Consider the following 17,683-nt stretch of genomic DNA (forward strand, 5'->3'; position numbering starts at 1 on the left):
CTCTTCCTCCTATTTTCTCTCAGTTCCTCTTTTACTCTTGTGTTTTGCTTACCCTTTTCCTTGACCTCTGTTTCTAATACTTCCCACTTCTGTTTCCATCAAAACTGTTTCCATTCTCTTTTTCTGATGATAGCAAGAGCTTGCAGTTCAAATGATAATCGTGTTAGTCTGACCATGCTTTCATTTGGCTTCTCCTTTGCACAGACACTTTTGCCAGCAAAGTAGCTGCCATCCAAGACCAGTATGCTGACGCCTCCATTGGTAACGTGACAGGCAGTAATGCTGTTAATGTTTTCCTGGGCATCGGTGTGGCCTGGTCCATTGCTGCCATATACTGGCGTACCAAGGGCAAATCTTTCCATGTTGATCCGGGCTCTCTGGCCTTCTCTGTCACGCTCTTCACTGCTTTGGCTGTGGTGTGTGTCAGCATACTGTTGTATCGCCGGCGCCCCTCAGTGGCTGGAGGAGAACTCGGCGGCCCACGAACTTGCAAGATATTAACGTCCTTACTCTTCATTTCCCTCTGGCTGATCTACATCCTGTTGGCTTCATTGGAAACGTACTGTCACATCACCGGATTCTGAAGCAGCAATTCTGTACGTGGAGAGGAATATGACAACAGTCACTGAAGGAGCATTTTTTTATTTATAATTATTAGAAATTTATCTTGAAGTCTACTTACCGTTGTCAGTTTTTGTATTTTTTCATTTCCTCACCTAGAAATTGAGATGATGGCATCACTCACTGCTTCCAATAGAACACAAAAGGAGTGATGTTTTATTTTAGGTGAGCTAATATTAAATTGAGTATTTGTTTGTTTGTATGAGCTGTCCCTTTACGTTTACTTAAATGCAGTATCTTAAACACCGTTCCTTGTTCCCTTGCCTTACACTTGTATCCATCTCTCAGTGGTGTCTTAAACCTATCCAGACCAGTAATCAATGACTCGTGTCTTTTGTACTCCTGTTTGAGCCAAACCAAGCCTTCGTTTACTGAATGAAGGAGTTTACCTTTTTTTCGGGACATTAGTCTGTAATGCAAAGTGTCAGTATTACTGTCATGTACTTGTAGATATCCTGTTTAAAAATATATTATATATGAACAGAATGACCAAACATGAACTTTCTAGTCACAAAGAGCAGACTGAATGACTTACTCTCGCTAAGATGAAAAGCATGTTTTATCACTTAATAAGAAGCAGACAGTTGAGAAGCATGTCAAGTCCATAACTAACCAAATCATGGATGAGCGCAGATATGAGTGCAGTTAAAATGTAAAAAGGGATTGGAACTCAAAAAGTAGGTTTATTGTACTGGAATAATCCCAAAGAAGATCAGTCTGAATATTTTGACAGTCACAGTGCTGAATATCATTAAAAATAACTCTAATATAAATATTTATATAATCTGTGTGTGCATTTGTGAGTGAGAGAGACCAAGAATAAACAGCAAGTAACTGATGTAATTAGTTGTCTGTATCTGTATTGGTCTTCTCCCATGATGATCACACTCCTTAACATCAAATGTGTATAGAAATTACTACCCTGTTTATATGAAGTGACGTTTGACATGGTGACAAAATTACAATTCTGGCAGCCTTTACCCAGCAAACAATTGTGTGTTTAATAGACGTCTAATACACATCTAAACGTAGGCAGCCTAGCTAAAACAAGGTGAAAATCTAAGCTGCGGTCATGCTGGACTTTTTTCACCAAAGACTTCCATTCATATGCATGCGAATGCGTCAAGCCGCCTTTTCACTGCACACAACACTCGGATACGACTGTCGGAATACATGTTCTTGTGGCAGTTGCACAGAACTTTCAGTTTTGTCATGTACCATGGGAAAGAAGCTGGATTCACGCAGTGTCAAAATAAAGGGGTTGCAAGAGCCTTTATTATGAGTGCATTCACCACGGTTGAATTAATGAATACTAGAAACTCAGACCTCTAAAGATTTTGGAGAGAATGTGGAGACAGCATTGAAAATGTTTTTTTTATTTATGAATGGAATGGCTTTTTTTATATAATTTTTTTTTTCTGATTCAAAATGTAAATGGAAAAAACTTACGATTTCTCATCTCGCGCACACGGATCTGCTTGGACAACACTGGAATACATCACATCCGGTCGACCGGACGCATACGGTCTAGTGTCAGGAGTTGAAATATTTTAACCAATCCGCAGCTCATACAGAAATGATCAGAACTCCACTCATCTCCCAGACTACTCTCTATTAGAAATTAATGAGTTCCGGTCTGTCGGTTGTCTGGACTTTAGACTGGAAACGGAAGCTCGTGCGACAAGTTTCGCAGTTCGCTGCATTGGAAAGTTCAAGCTTGGTGAACTATGACGTGCGAAATCAGTAATTTATTTCTGCTTATTTGATGACTAGTAACGTTTTGGCCTATTCTTAGATGTCTAATATTTTTTTTACTGACAACTCAAATTTAGCCTTGTTTGAGCCAAGACGACTATGTTTAGACATCTATTAGACAGCCCAAATTTAGCCTTGTTTGAGCCAAGACGACTATGTTTAGATGTCTATCAGACATCTATTAAACAGCCCAAATTTAGCCTTGTTTCGGCCAAGATGACCATGTTTAGACATCTTTTAGACATTTATTAGAAAGCCCTAATTTTGCCTTGTTTTAGCCAAGGCAACTATGTTTAGATGTCTATTAGACAGCCTAATTTAACCTTGTTTTAGCCAAGACGACTATGTTTAGACATCTATTATAAAGCCCAACTTTAGCCTTGTTTTAGCCAATGCAACTATGTTTAGATGTCTATTATAGATCTATTAGACAGCCCAAATTTAGTCTTGTTTTAGCTAATGCGACTATGTTTAGACGTCTATTAGACAGCCCTTGTTTTAGCTAAGATGGCTATTTTTAGACGTCTGTTAGACATCAATTAGACAGCCCTAATTTGGCCTTGTTTTAGCCAAGCTGACTGTGTTTAGACGTCTCAGACATCTATTAGACAGGCACAATTTAGCCTTGTTAGACGTCTATTAGACATCTATTAGACACCTTTTAAAAACAAAAACAATGCTTGCTGGGTACTCACCCCATGTCATTCCAAACCCATAAACTGTGGAACAAAAGATGGTTAGCAGAATGTTTATGCTGTTTATTTCACAATGAGATTAGAATAAAATCATTTATTAAAGCAAACTTTGAAATAAACTACCAATTTCAAATGGATTTTAACTGAAATTAAGTATATATCTAGTAATATAAAAATAGACCAAATGTATAATCTAATAACATTTTTGTAATGGCAGGTGCTACAAAAGTAGAAACACTACAAAAGTTGTCCATAGAAGTCAATAAACATTTTCAGTCTGTTCCTCACACAATGATATATCATTGTGTGAGGAACAGACTGAAAATGTTTATTGACTTCTATGGACAACTTTTGTAGTGTCTTCCGATTTTAAAATGTACGATACAATTAAGAAACCACAAAATGTTGTTTTATTATTATTTTTTTTTTCTATTTATTTATTTATTTTTATTAAATGTATTATGTTTAGAATGACACGACCTGACAACATTGACAAGGTGCACAGGAAATTTGAAACCAAAACAAATGCTTGTACTTTTATTCATCAGTATTGGTTTACTATGGGCCAACACGGTGACTCAGTGGTTAGCACTGTTGCGTCACAGCAAGAAGGTCGCTGGTTTGAGCCCCGGCTGGGTCAGTTGGTGTTTCTGTATGGAGTTTACATGTTATCCCCGGCGTGGGTTTCCTCTGGGTGCTCCGGTTTCACCCACAGTCCAAACTTATGCGCTATAGGGGAACTGAATAAGCTAAATTGTCCGTAGTGTATGTGTGTGGATGCGTGTATATGGGTGTATCCCAAAGCTGGGTTGCAGCTGGAAGGGCATCCGCTGTGTAAAACATATGCTGGCGTTTAAGTTGGCGGTTAATTCTGCTGTGGCAACCCCTGATGAATAAAGGGACTAAGCCGAAAGAAAAATTAATTAATGGTTTACTATGTCTGTGAGAATGTCTGTCTATCTGTTTCTTACTGCTGCGCAATTTTTCTGTGAGACGGTGGAAGGCAATGGCTCTGGCACAATGAATGATGGAGAGCACAGAAAAAAAAGAATGAATGAGACAGATTTAGCAGTAGCGTAGTTATTTAGCTCTCAGAAGCAGCTTCTTTCCTCAGTCTAGTACAGTATTCGGAGTGAGAGAACGTGCAGCCAGAGTATTTTTAGCATTATCCTGTTGCTAGGCGACACGCCCAGAGAGTCTTTGTCTTGTCTGGGCCCAGTGATAGGTGTGTGTGTGTGTGTGTGTGAGTGTGGATGGGTGGGTGGGTGTTGCTGTGTGTGTGCAACACCTCCTCAACCAAATCTATTTAAGGCATAAATAAGCCCATAAAACCAACTTAACTTCTTATACTCAAGTTTAGAGAGGACTAGTTGCTGAAGAGATCATCATATTGATATCAGCGGGAATCATTGAGCAGATTATTATGAACGATCAGGCCAGTCCACACGGACACAAGGATCAGGTATCATCAGTAATGAAACCCACATTAGGCTGACATACAGCAGAAGAGTTTGCACGTAATCATTTTATAGGGTTGTCGTTTTCTGTCTCTCTGCCAGGCTGCTCTTCAAACACAATGAATTGAAGTGCAATCCCAAATGTCACACTGAAAAACAGCTAGAGTGATTGGATTACGCAGCTTGGCCAGAGAGAAAGAGAGAGAGAGTGGAAAGAGGGAGAGAGAGAGAGATCTGGGTAATGTAAACACTTTTCTGTCTACAAAATCTCTCTCACACACACACACACACACACACACACACACACACACACACACACACACACACACACACACGATGAAACTGCATGTAAAAGTGTTTATGCCATTTTTAAAAGAGATGAAAAGTGTATTTGTATTGCTGGCCTCTTGTCAGTTTTGTGATCCAGTGCATGTCTAAGTGTCTAACAGGCGCAAAACAGCCTACTGCTACATTAACAGTATATCTGACATTTAAAACCAACCTTTAAAATATAGGAATGTCATTACATTCAAGAAAATATCAATATCAAGTACACATTCAAATAAATTATATTAGAGTTCTTTTTAAATGAATATCTAATCATGTTAGAGTGCATATGTCCTTTATGTTTCATTTAAAAGTGCGCTTGTTCTGTAAAGATGTGCAGTTACATTAATGTAACATCTTTTTTATACTAATTAGATGTTACTGATCTTACTGTGAATGTTTTTTCCTTGATGATTTTTTAAAAATAAATGCTTACCTTGTAATTTCAATAACTAATTTATAAAACCAACTCCACATCTGATTTTTTTTCTCAATAAATTGTTTATTAAAGCTACACCACATAAAAAAATGACATCAAGATCCATTACAATTTTCATTACAACTTTTGGGCTATTCCTTGTTATGCAGCAATGTTGATACACATTTCCATGTACTGTATGTAAAGTTACAGCTACAGTAGAATAACTGTGATTCACAGACAAGTGTATGGTTTCCTAATCACCCTGTTTAGTAGTCTTGATTATTCTTTCATAGCTTGATTAATTTCATCGAGATTGTTTCTCATATAATGAGTGAATTACTAAGTGCTTTTCTTTTCCTTATATATGCCGATTTTTGTTTGAAAATTTGTCCAAAATTGATTTCTTTCCATGTCTCCTTGATTTGTTGCATGAAACATTATTGCTGTAGTTAAATGTTTTAGAATGTGCTGTCCTAAGAATCTTTTTGTAAAATGTCTTTTATTAAAAAAGAAAAAATGAATTGAACACTACACGTTGAATGAATCTTTTAAGGAGTAGATGATTTTTCAAATGTGTAAAAAAAAAACCTTAAGCCTAAGAAGACTCTTAAATATTCACAAGCAACAATGATACAAATGAGTCATTAAATTATTAACTCAAACAGTGTTTATCTTTAGCTATATCTCTACAGTTGCTAATTCAACTTATGCACATAATTACAATATTGCATATAACTGTAACGTGAAAGTGACGCTGACAACAAGGAGTGCGCATCCAAATGCAAGGTTTATTAGCAGGATAGTCAGGCAAGCAACAGTCAACACAGGAGCAAACAGATGTATACAGGAAATACAGAATCATAGTCAAAGTATCAGGCGAGCAGTCAGAAAGCAGGCGGCAGTCAGCAGGCAACGTAATGCAAGCAAAACAAAGGTTCAAAAACACGGAAGGCAAGCAAAACATGTTGTAATGTCACATAAACAGTTAACAAGACTCAGCAATGTGTGAAACAGAGGGGTTTAAATAGTCCAAGTAATCAATGATCATGAGTATCAGCCGTTTGTGTGTGTGTGTGTGTGTGTGTGTGTGTGTGTGTGTGTGTGTGTGTGTGTGTTTGTGTGCGTGTGTGTGTGTGTGTGTGTGTGTGTGTGTGTGTGTGTGTGTGTGTGTGTGTGTGTGTGTGTGTGTGTGTGTGTGTGTCCAATGACTGTCAGCTGTGGCAGGAGGGATTGGTGCAAAGGCTTCTGGGATATGGAGTTCAGTAGGAAGTGATTTCCAAATGGAAAAAACACAGCTGGTGATAACAACAAGCTACAGAAAGTAGTCTTCAGCAGAGAACACACTGCTTCAAGAGAATAAAATGATTACTTCCTTGGGAAGTAGAGTTAATGATAAACAGTTTAATATTATAAATAGTATAAAGAGTGATCAATTTCAATTTAGCAGGGAAATCATTGTGGTAGTTTTTCCTCTGTAATGAATAATTTAGCTAGGTGGCAACACAGATCTGTTAGACAGCTCTGGGAGGTACAGTCATTGTATAAAATAATTTTGATTAATGTACAATCGCTTAGTTGTTTTTAAAATTATTAAAACATTATTGGGCGGCGCTGTGGCTCAGTGGTTAGCACTGTCGTCTCACAGCAAAAAGGTCGCTGGTTTCAGTGCCGGCTGGATCAGTTGGCATTTCTGTGGGGAGTTTGTGTGTTCTCCACGTGTTTGCATAGGTTTCCTTTGAGTGCTCTGGTTTCCCCCACAGTCCAAACACATGCATATAGGTCAATTTGGTAAACAAATTTAGCCATAGTGTATGTGTGTGTAAATGAGAGTGCAGGCCCATAGCCAGCCTATTGAAAGGGGTGGTTCTTTTTTCTTAAAAAAATGTCAAACTTTTTTGCAGTTTTTTGCCCCATTTTCTGCACACTTTTTTGATGCACCAAAAATAATTCCTACAAGTTTGTTAAAGTGCTCATCATACTGCTTTACTACAAAGTATTTATTTACAAATTTGGATTTAAACTGTAAGTTAATCTAGTTTTATAAATATTGTTATGAGATTAGGATTTAAAAAATTAATAAAGAAATATGAAAAAATACTTATTTTTAAATACAAATGTATTATCCATCATTAAAAAAATAGCAATATGGTAAAACTTGTTTTATAATAGCCTATGTGCAAATAAAAAACTGGCTAGCTCATTCAACTTTCTTTCACTTGAATAACTTATTCATTCATTTTCATTCATTTTCTTTTTGGCTTAGTTCCTTTATTAATCAGGGGTCACCACAGAAGAATGAACCGCCAACTTATCCAGCATGTGTTTTACGCAGCGGATGCCCTTCCAGCTGCAACCCATCACTGGGAAACACTACCCACTGCGCCACGTTGCTGCCCCCACTTAAATAATTAAAAACTAAATTAAAAAATACATTAAAAAATGGGATAAATGAGCTCATATAGAGGTCAAATTCTGGACTTTGTCAGTCTGGGTGTGGGTCTTTCGAACCACCCCAACCCCCTCTGGCTATGGACCAGAGGCCTCATGTACAAAGACTTGCGTTGAATTCATACTAAAACATTGCATACGTACAAAGCTTAAATGTGCGTACGCAGTAAAAAAAAATCAGATGTATAAAACACTGCATACGCTGAATCCCACACATATTCTCTTTGTACATCCGAATTAGTGTGAAAGTAAGCGCACGTGCACGAGCGCAAATCCCCTCCCTGCCTCCTCCTCCTTATAAATATGGTAATGGTAACTCCACTTTGGCAAAACCAAGTAAAAAAGCAATGGCAAAAGCAAGCAAGCAAGTGGAGAAACTTTACAGAATGTGAATTGGAGGTGCTCCTATCGGAGGTAGACCGGAGAAAAACTGTGTTTTTTGCAAGTTTGTCCTCCGGAATTAATAACAAAAGAAAAAAAATAGTGTGGGAGAGTTTAGCTGATGCGGTTAACGCAGTGGGCTCTGAACATTGCAATGTGAGTGAATTAAAAAAGAAATGGTCTGATTTAAAGGTGCAGGTTAAAAGTGTGGAACAGGTGGGGAACAGGGGATGCTGAACTTACACCCTTTGAGAATAGAGTTGCCTCAATTGTGGGTGACACTACTGTCTGGAGTAGTATCCGTGTCTGTGGGAGACACAGATGTATTAGAGGAATACTTTGTTAGGGCGGTATAGCAGCACCCCTCCGCTCTTATTAAGGCAGCGCCACCGGCATTTCAGCTGCCCAAACGCCCGCTCTACAACTGACCGAGTGCAAGAATAGGCATCATTGTATCTGCGAAACAGCCACATCTTTGATGGATAACCGCAGTCTCCTGATATGCAGTTAAATAATTACGCTCAATAAAATAAAATACAACAAAAAAAACTTAGCTGAAATAATATCTTTAAAAACATCACGCACCCTGCCACCTTCACTGTAAAAAATTCCTGTAAATTTACAGTGAAAATAAACAGCAAAATACCGTTTTAATGTAAAAGCGGCAAGTTGCTGTTTTTTACAATGCATCATGGGAAGACTTGCTCACTTGAGTTTGAGTGGTTGAGCAACAACAGTAAGGGCACTGTAATTTAACAGTATTATACCATATTTTTTTCTGAGCACACAAGACGACATTTTGGATTATCCACATGTGGTACGTTTGCTGCTCCATATGTGACTTAACTACCTGTAAAGTACTGTTAGATTTTTAAAATCACATTTAAACATTCAATCAACACAGAACTGCAACAATGATTTGACTGTGTGAATTTGAAAAGCAAGATATAGCTTAGCATAAGGACTCGGTAGTCCTCACATTACTCCTGTAGCCTGGATGGATATTTTACCTGAACTTTTAGCAACAGTGCAAAGATTGAACGTTATAATTTGTGGTTACCTGAACTGGTACATAGCCCTGCAATTTATGACAGATTTGAACTGCGTGCCTCTGTTTGCAACTCCATGGTACTTACAAGAAGGATAATTGGATAATTTGGATATTTTCGACGAGGTAAGAAGCTCTATCTTTGATCGTTCTATCTTTAAATTACTTATTAAATTTAAATATTATGCCATAAACATCCTATCAACACATAACCTAAGCATCTGTTTATTTAATTGCAGGATCTGACCATGTGAATGTCTTGAGAGGAGAAAGGGGTAACGTTAGCCTAATTTAGCACGCTAACGATAGCTGAAGGACTCATTTTCAGATCACACGCAGGTAAGAATGTTAAACCTAGATTTTACATGAACTTTGAGTGAAGATTGTACAGAATAATTTTGTTTTCATGTGATTACATGTGTAACTTGTACATTCGGTCCATTTGATTACAGATACGCCTTTTTATTTGCAACTCCGATGCTTCTAAAAATAACATTTTAGGATTGAGTGAGACTGTTGTCATTTTTAATGTTATTCCAGTTAGTTTATATAGAAATTGACTAGAGTTACGCTCAGATTTTATGCTTGGTAACGTTACCTAAAGTTGCAGAGCTTTTAATCTTTATGTGAGTAAGGAGTAACCGAGCAAGGTACTGTGAACGTGCAGTACTAGATAACTATCTTGTTATAACATTATGTATTCTTGTCAGAGTTGTGGGGAAACATGTGGTACTGTTGTGTCATATGTGAAACATATGAAAATACACACAAATGTTTCAAATATTGTTTTTTTCGTTGCTGCATTCCTACCTGTAAAAGGATGTTTAAAAAATATGCAGGTTTAAAATCTTACGTCTACAGGCACCATAAAGGATATAGGAAAGAAAACACATTGTGAGCTACACTTTAGCTTTTCTTTTCTTTACAATTACAATTTCTTTACAATTTATTTTTGACCAATAGATGTCTGCCACCACTGCTGATCTTGAAAAGATGGGTAACCTGCCTGTGACTCCTCGTTTGATCCTGCATGGTAAGTATTTTGTGATTAGGATAGGAAGAAATCTGATTTGTGTCTCGCTATATACTTTGCTGGTTTGTATTTGAGGAAATAGATTCATTCAATTTTATTTTATTAAAGCAAAGTCTCATTTAATTTGAATTGTGTGTATTTGTTTTGATCTGATACTTGAAAGAAATAAACTTGCTTTTTAGAAGTCTAGTTATCCTTTAGTATTACTATGGACATACTATTGTCAATTTTTTAACACATGCTTAAGACATTTTGTCACTTTTCATTTTCTTTAAATCTCAGATTACCTGATTTCATGTAGTTGCTTATTATAGTTATTTAAATATTTATTTTAATTTTGAAAAATGTTATTGCATTATTGAAAATTATTGCATAATTTTATCATGGCTCTTTCTACACCAAGCCTTTCAAAATAAATGATAAATCACAGAATTAATCTCCAGAATAATTCTTAAATAATACTTTAATCAATGATTTTATTAAAGGTCCAGATGTTACTCCGGGCCAGTGGATGAAACATTGGATGATCAGCATGGAAGGCAGAGTAATCTGTGAGGGTGTGCAGCCACATTTTTTTCTGGACTTGCTGCAGTGTTTTCTTTGTACAACATCTTCAGTTTGCAGTACCAGGAGGAAACAGCATGCACACTGGAATTCCTTCAAAGGTAATATGTTTGCACTTACATATTTTTTTGTTTAATTTAGCATGAGGACTTCATGGAATAGAATATTATGTCCAACTTGTCACATGTGTGTTTGTGTGTATATACTACAAGTGAAAAGTTTGGAATTAGCAATATATAGGTAATATATATATATATATTTGTATAATAAGCTTCTTGTGCTCACAAAGGCTGAACAATACTGTAATAAAAACAAAGACAAAAACAGCAAAAACTGTAATATAGTGAAATGTCAGTTAAATATTATAAATTTGTCATAAACTAATTAAATCATTTACTGGTATTTTATTGAATGTAGTTTAAAATGTTATTATTTCTTGTGTTGTAAAGTTGAATTTTAATCATCATAATTAAAAATAGCCTTTAGTGTCACATAATTCTTTTGATGCTTAATATAATCATCTGCTCAGAATAAACATTTATTGTTGTTGTCATCACTATGTGAAACAATACAATACACATCATTCATTCATTTTCTTTTCGGCTTAGTCCCTTTATTAATCCAGGGTTGCCACAGTGGAATGAACTGCCAATTTATCCAGCACGTTTTATGCAGCGGATGCCCTTCCAGCTGCAACCCATCTCTGGGAAACATCCATACAGTCATTCACACTCATACACTACGGACAATTTAGCCTACACAATTCACCTGTACCGCATGTCAAAAGACTTGTGGGGGACACTGGAGCACCCGGAGGAAACCCATGCGAACACGGGCAGAACATGCAAACTCCACACAGTAACGTCAACTGACCCAGCCAAGGCTCGAACCAGCAACCTTCTTGCTGTGAGGCGACAGCACTACCTGCTGTGCCACCATGTCAATACACATTATTCAATACTATTTTAAAGTACCATTGAAAATTATTTACTTTTATTCATCAAAATATATTGTTCAAGCATGAAAGTAAATTAGTCGACGCAGTGGCTCAGTAGGTAGTTCTGTCGCCTCACAGCAAGAAGGTCGCAAGAAAGTTTCCTCCGGGTACTTCCCTTTCCCCCACGAGTCCAAAGACATGCAGTACAGGTGAATTGGGTAAGCTAAAATTGTCTGTAGTGTATGTGTGTGAATGAGAGTGCATGGGTGTTTCCCAGTGATGGGTTGCAGCTGAAAGGGCATCCGCTGCGTAAGACATAAGCTGGATAAGTTGGCAGTTCATTCCGCTGTGGCGACCCCAGATTAATAAAGGGACTAAGCTGAAAAGAAAATGAATGAATGAAAGTAAATTCATTTATTATAATGCAAAAAAGTTTACAATTTTAGTTTTACTTTTTTTTTTAATCAAAGAATCGTAAAAGAATGTATCAGTTTCCAAAATACGATGAAGCCTTTTTTCAGCACTGATAATTATAAGAATCAATATTAGTGGTTTTGTACCAATAATATAATAATTATTTCTGAAGGATTATGTGACACTGAAGACTAATGTAATGATGATGAAAATTCAGCTATACATCACAGGAATAAATTAAATGTGAAACTATGTTCAATAAGAACAGATAAAAATGTGAAAAATTTGAGTTATTTAAATTGTGTAGTAACATTTTATAATTAAACATTTTTACTTTATTTTTGATCAAATAAATGCACCCCTTTAGAGCAGAATAGCCTTTTTAAACATTGCCTCTCAAAAATCTGTCTTTCAAATTAATATTTTGAATAGAGTGTTTTATAATTATGTATTTGTGCATAAACATTGGATTAGTCAGTACCAAAGCCAAAATTTGAGCTAAAAAACTTAGTACACGCCAGTGAATATTTTGATGAAAAAAATGAATACAACTTTAAGAAACTATTACTCTAATAGATATAACTGTTAAATAAAACAGTTTTTTTTAAATGCACCAATATATATTGTCTATATTCACTGAGGATTTTATAAAAATATTTTTTTTTTAAAGAGGGCGCTCATTTATCCTGATACTATATATGTAGTGTGTGTGTGTGTGTGTGTGTGTGTGTGCGTGTGTGTGCGCGCAGGTGAAGCCTTCTTGAATTTTTTTATTTTTTCAACTTTTACAAAATGATGTTTAACAGAGCAAAGAATTTTTCACAGAATTTCCGATAATGTTATTTCTTCTAGAGAAAGTTTGTGTGATTTTAGCTAGAATAAAAGTAGATTTTAATTTTTTGAAAAACATTTTAAGGTCAAAATTATTAGCCCCCTTAAGCAATATATTTTTTCGATTGTCTACAGAACAAACCATCGTTATACAATGACTTTAATTAACCTAGTTAGGCCTTTATATGTCACTTTAAGCTGAACACTGGTATCTTAAGAAAATATCTAGGCAAATATTATGTGCTGTCATCACGGAAAAGATAAAAGAAATCAGTTATTAGTTTTTACAAATTAGTTATTAAAACTAGTATGTTCAGAAATGTTGAACAAATCTTCTCTCTGTTAAGCAGAAATTGGGGAAAAATTATACATATATATAACTAGGAAAAAACTAGGAAAAAATCTCTTCAGCACATTTCTAAACATATTAGTTTTAATAACTCATTTCTAATAACTGATTTCTTTTCTCTTTACCATGATGACAGCACATAATATTAGACTAGATATTTTTCAAGATACTTCTATACAGCTTAAAGTGACATTTAAAGGCTTAACTAGGTTAATAAGGTTAACTAGGCAGGTTAGGGTAATTAGGCAAGTTATTGTATAAAGTTAGTTTGTTCTATAGACTATTGAAAAAATATTGCTCAAAGGGGCTAATAATTTTGACCTTAAAATGGTTTTTAAAAAATGTATAACTACTTTTACTCTAGGCGAAATAAAATAAGACTTTCTCCAGAAGAAAAAATATTATCAGACATACTGTGAAAATTTCCTTGCCCTGTTAAACAGATTTAAAAAAGAAACAGATCTTGAACAGAAAAATGAACAGAAAATTATTTTAGTGCTGCAAAAATGCATGTGCTTTTCACTAAAAATTTCTTTCAGAACAAAAAAAAATCACTCTTTTGCAGATTGTCTGTTTATTTTTGTAAATCATACAGTTTTAAAACCTTGTTCACAGAAAGTCTTTTATTCTTATTATTCAGATGCTGTGCTGGGATAAATCCAGAGAAAGGAACCTGCGAGGGGAAGGCTGCGAGGGGAAATGTGACATCAAAAAAAAAAAAAAAAAAAACTGGCAAGACAGTTCATGAGAAGACCATGACCGTAAACCCCAAGGTTTCAAATCTTTTAAAGAAACTAATGGACTTTTTTTGATGGGACTTTATTTAAAATGTAGCTAGCTGGCAACCCCCCCCCCCCCCCCCTACTTTTGCAATATTGTTATATAAACCAGAGGCCATTTTTTTTTTTTTTAATTTAAAATTTTGTTTTGCTGAAGCTCATTTTGGGGCTATATATTTTTTATTTTATATCCAAGACTAAATTGCAAAGCGGCTATTTACTATTTTTTTCTAAGACATTCGGTAAGTTGCTTTTCGTTGTACAATGCTGAATGTGATCTCAACATTTCTTGAGAACTTACAATTTTTGCCTGTTCTTTGGCTAAATATTTTCACAAACATAATGCATATTTTATCTTGTGTTGTTTGAAAATAAAATTGTGAAATATAACTTGGGTTTATTTCTCTTTTTGAATCCACAGGCAAATTAAAAGGTAGTCTATAATGGCATTTTAATTGGAAATATTATGGTTAAAATATGGCTTGTAATTTAACAGCTTTATGCTTCTAAATAACAGAAGTATGCTGTAGATAAAATGTAAAAAAGGTAGGGCACTGTATTTTTACATTACAATAACAGTGGTATGCTGTATCTAACAAAACAGTATTATGCTGTTAATTTAAAACAGCAGGGCACTGTGTTTTTACAGTTCCACAACAGTAGATTACTGTTGCTAACAAAAAGAGTATCATTCTGTAAATTTAAAACGGCAGGGTACTGTATTTTTACAGTTCCACAACAGTAGAATACCGTTGCTAACAAAAACAGTATCATACTGTTAATTTAAAAAACGGGAGGGCACTGTATTTTTACAGTATGATGCTGGCAACCACAGCTGCCAGTAGATTACCGTTTTTTTACAAGGAAATTTTTTACAGTGTTGGAGCCTCTTCCAAACCATGCTGTTTGTGAGGATAAATAAATCATGAGTTTACCAAGGCCACCTTCCACAATATTTGTTAAGTGCATTTGAGCATCACATATTATTTGCACATTTATTGAATGGAAATGTTTCCGATTCACATATGCAAATTCATCTTCAGATGGTGCCTTTATAGCAATGTGTGTGCAGTCGATCGCTCCGATTACATTGGGAAAACCAGCGATCGCTGCAAATTGCACTTTAATGTTTGGCTGGTCATCTGCATGGTATGGAAACCTTATATACCTGCTAGACATGCGGATGATCCCGTCCTATACAGCTGCCATTGCACAGCTCAAAGATACTTTGTAGTGTGCAATTTAACACAATTGCCTCTAGGAGTCGCCAATGGAAATAAAACAAACACACACAAGAAATGCACGTACACCAGACATGAAGTTGGCGCAGACCAACGCACATTCTCACGTTAATTTCATCGTTAGTAAATCCAAACGCGAGCATGAAATCTGGCATACACAAAGTTTTTATGCATGCCAGGCGTTGATACATTAGGCCCCTGGAGTGTATGGGTGTTTCTAAGTACTGGGTTGTGACTGGAAGGGCATCCGCTGCGAAAAATGATGCAAATCTCCTGTTTCATCACATTAAAAAAAACATGTCCATCAGCTGGAACCAGTCTGGCCATTCTCCTCTGACATCTGGCATCAACAAGGCATTTGCACACACAGAACTGTTGCTCACTGGATATTTTCTCTTTTTAAAACCATTCTCTGTAAACCCTAGAGGTGGTTGTGGGTGAAAATCCTAGAAGGTCAGCAGTTTCTGAAATACTCAGACCAGCCCATCTTGCACCAGCAACCATGTTATCCTAGCTTGTAAGTCGCTCTGGAAAAAGATGTCTGATAAATGAAAAAAATGGAAATGATGTTCTGAATGCATGGCTCAGTATGGAGCATAACGTTTGTTTTTTGTGCCTCACCTCAAGTGCACATACTGTAGCTTAATTTATTATATGATTCTGAGATGTGATGTGACTCCTTGTGGGCATGTAGATCTTCTGTAAACTGAGCTGATAGACATCAGGTATGGCTTTCAGATCCCAGCTCACTTCTCTGACTTGCTCTCATGAAGCTGTCCACTAGAGAGAAAGAAAAGTCAGATTGAGAGCAGAAAGAATGAAGCGGAAGCAGATGCTCACTGGGGAACAAAACAGAAAAAGGAGAGAGGAGACTAGCTTTGTGCTTGAAATAAAAAGGTAGAAGATAAGGAAAGGATGTAAAGGGCTCAGAAAAGAAAATGAATGAATGGGAAATTACATAGAAATCTAATTAAACACTGACTGGCCACCGAGGCCATTGAGAGGCAGAGAATGGACTTGAATGTGAAGGTTGTACAGTATGACACAAATTTAAATTAATTTGATTTGTTTCTACTTTGTTGCATATAGCGGGGCCCACATCTCAAGTCTTGACCACATCTGTGATTTAAAATCTAATGTAAAGATAAATTAAGTGTTGTCATAAATAATCTCATCTCTGTATTTTGTACACAGTCAGATATTTATGCATTGAAGCATTATGCATTTATTGCCTTGTCCACGTTGCAATACTTTCTTATTTAACCCAAATCTCCTTTTAATAATTGTTATAAATGCTCAATGCCAGATGCTTGTACACTTACATTATTTTCATCCTAGTAATAACCCTCATGATATTAAGTGCAATGAATCCAAATGAATAACATCATAACATGTAACAAGATTGTGAAGGATTGTGTTTCAGTCACTTCGTTTTTTTTTGATGCAAAAATGAAATCAGAAACAACTCCAACCAGAATGTTTTGCAGCATCACTGCACAAAAACAAGCTTCAAGCAATCCCTGCTGTATAGAACAGAAAACATGTCTTTTTACTGTCGCTATCTTCAAATAAAGAAGAAAGGAGGGGCTTGTGTACTTAGATGTTGAAGGGTCTTAGGAATTGCATTGAGCTCTCAAGTGCTTTCATAAGGCTCACAGTCATTGTACGCTTTTTTTTTTAAACAGCTTTAAAAAGTAGACAAATCCCCTCTCCCATCTCTAAAAACTGCAGAAAGTAGTCAAAAGTGGCACAAAGGTTACTTTGAAAATAATGTAACGCTTATGATGCTTTCAAAATCTTCAAAACGAAGACAATTAGAGTATCGATTTATAGCAATCATTTTACAGCAACGGCATATTCATTCATTCATTCATTTTCTTTTTGGCTTAGTTCCTTTATTAATCAGGGGTCCCCACAGCGGAATGAACTGCCAACCTATCCAGCATATGTTTTACACAGCAGAAGCCCTTCCAGTTGCAACCCAATACTGGGAAACACCAATTTCACCAACAACCAATTTAGCTTACCCAATTCCCCCGTACCGCATGTCTCTGGACTGTGGGGACAACAGGGGCACCTGGAGGAAACCCATGCCAACACGGGGAGAACATGCAAATTCCACACAGAAATGCCAACTGACCCAGCCAGGGCTCGAACCAGTGACCTTCTTGCTGAGAGGCGATCGTACTACCCACTGCGCCATCGTGACGCCCAACAATGGCATATCATATATTTATGTTTATCAAACCATCAAGATGCTTTCTGCATGCAATGCATTCAAAATTTGTTAAGACTTTATTTTGATGGTCCCCTTTGCACAATTTGTTGTTCTAAAAACTCATTTGAGTATTAGACTGTCTGCTTAATATTATAAAGCTTGTT

The 17,683-nt window shown here is 36.2% G+C and overlaps 1 protein-coding gene and 1 long non-coding RNA gene across 4 annotated transcripts in view; both read left to right on the forward strand.

Annotated features, from left to right (window-relative positions):
• slc8a4b (solute carrier family 8 member 4b) overlaps positions 1-3,364 on the forward strand; it is a 130,221-nt gene extending 126,857 nt beyond the window's left edge. For 2 of the 3 annotated variants that reach the window (XM_056462247.1, XM_056462249.1), the window contains one exon: positions 205-3,364. In XM_056462247.1, coding sequence (XP_056318222.1) covers positions 205-584 — 380 coding nt within the window. In that variant the 3' untranslated portion in view covers positions 585-3,364. The remainder of the gene's footprint in view (positions 1-204) is intronic. The other variant, XM_056462248.1, reaches the window with a different exon arrangement.
• Positions 3,365-8,731: 5,367 nt separating this feature from the next.
• On the forward strand, positions 8,732-10,705 carry LOC130232976 (uncharacterized). The gene is made up of 4 exons (XR_008838153.1): positions 8,732-9,279; positions 9,393-9,492; positions 10,117-10,186; positions 10,672-10,705. It is a non-coding gene; the product is annotated as an uncharacterized LOC130232976 (long non-coding RNA).
• Positions 10,706-17,683: the final 6,978 nt, after the last annotated feature.

The sequence above is a fragment of the Danio aesculapii genome, chromosome 7, assembly GCF_903798145.1.
Source record: "Danio aesculapii chromosome 7, fDanAes4.1, whole genome shotgun sequence".
Taxonomy (NCBI): Eukaryota; Metazoa; Chordata; class Actinopteri; order Cypriniformes; family Danionidae; genus Danio; species Danio aesculapii.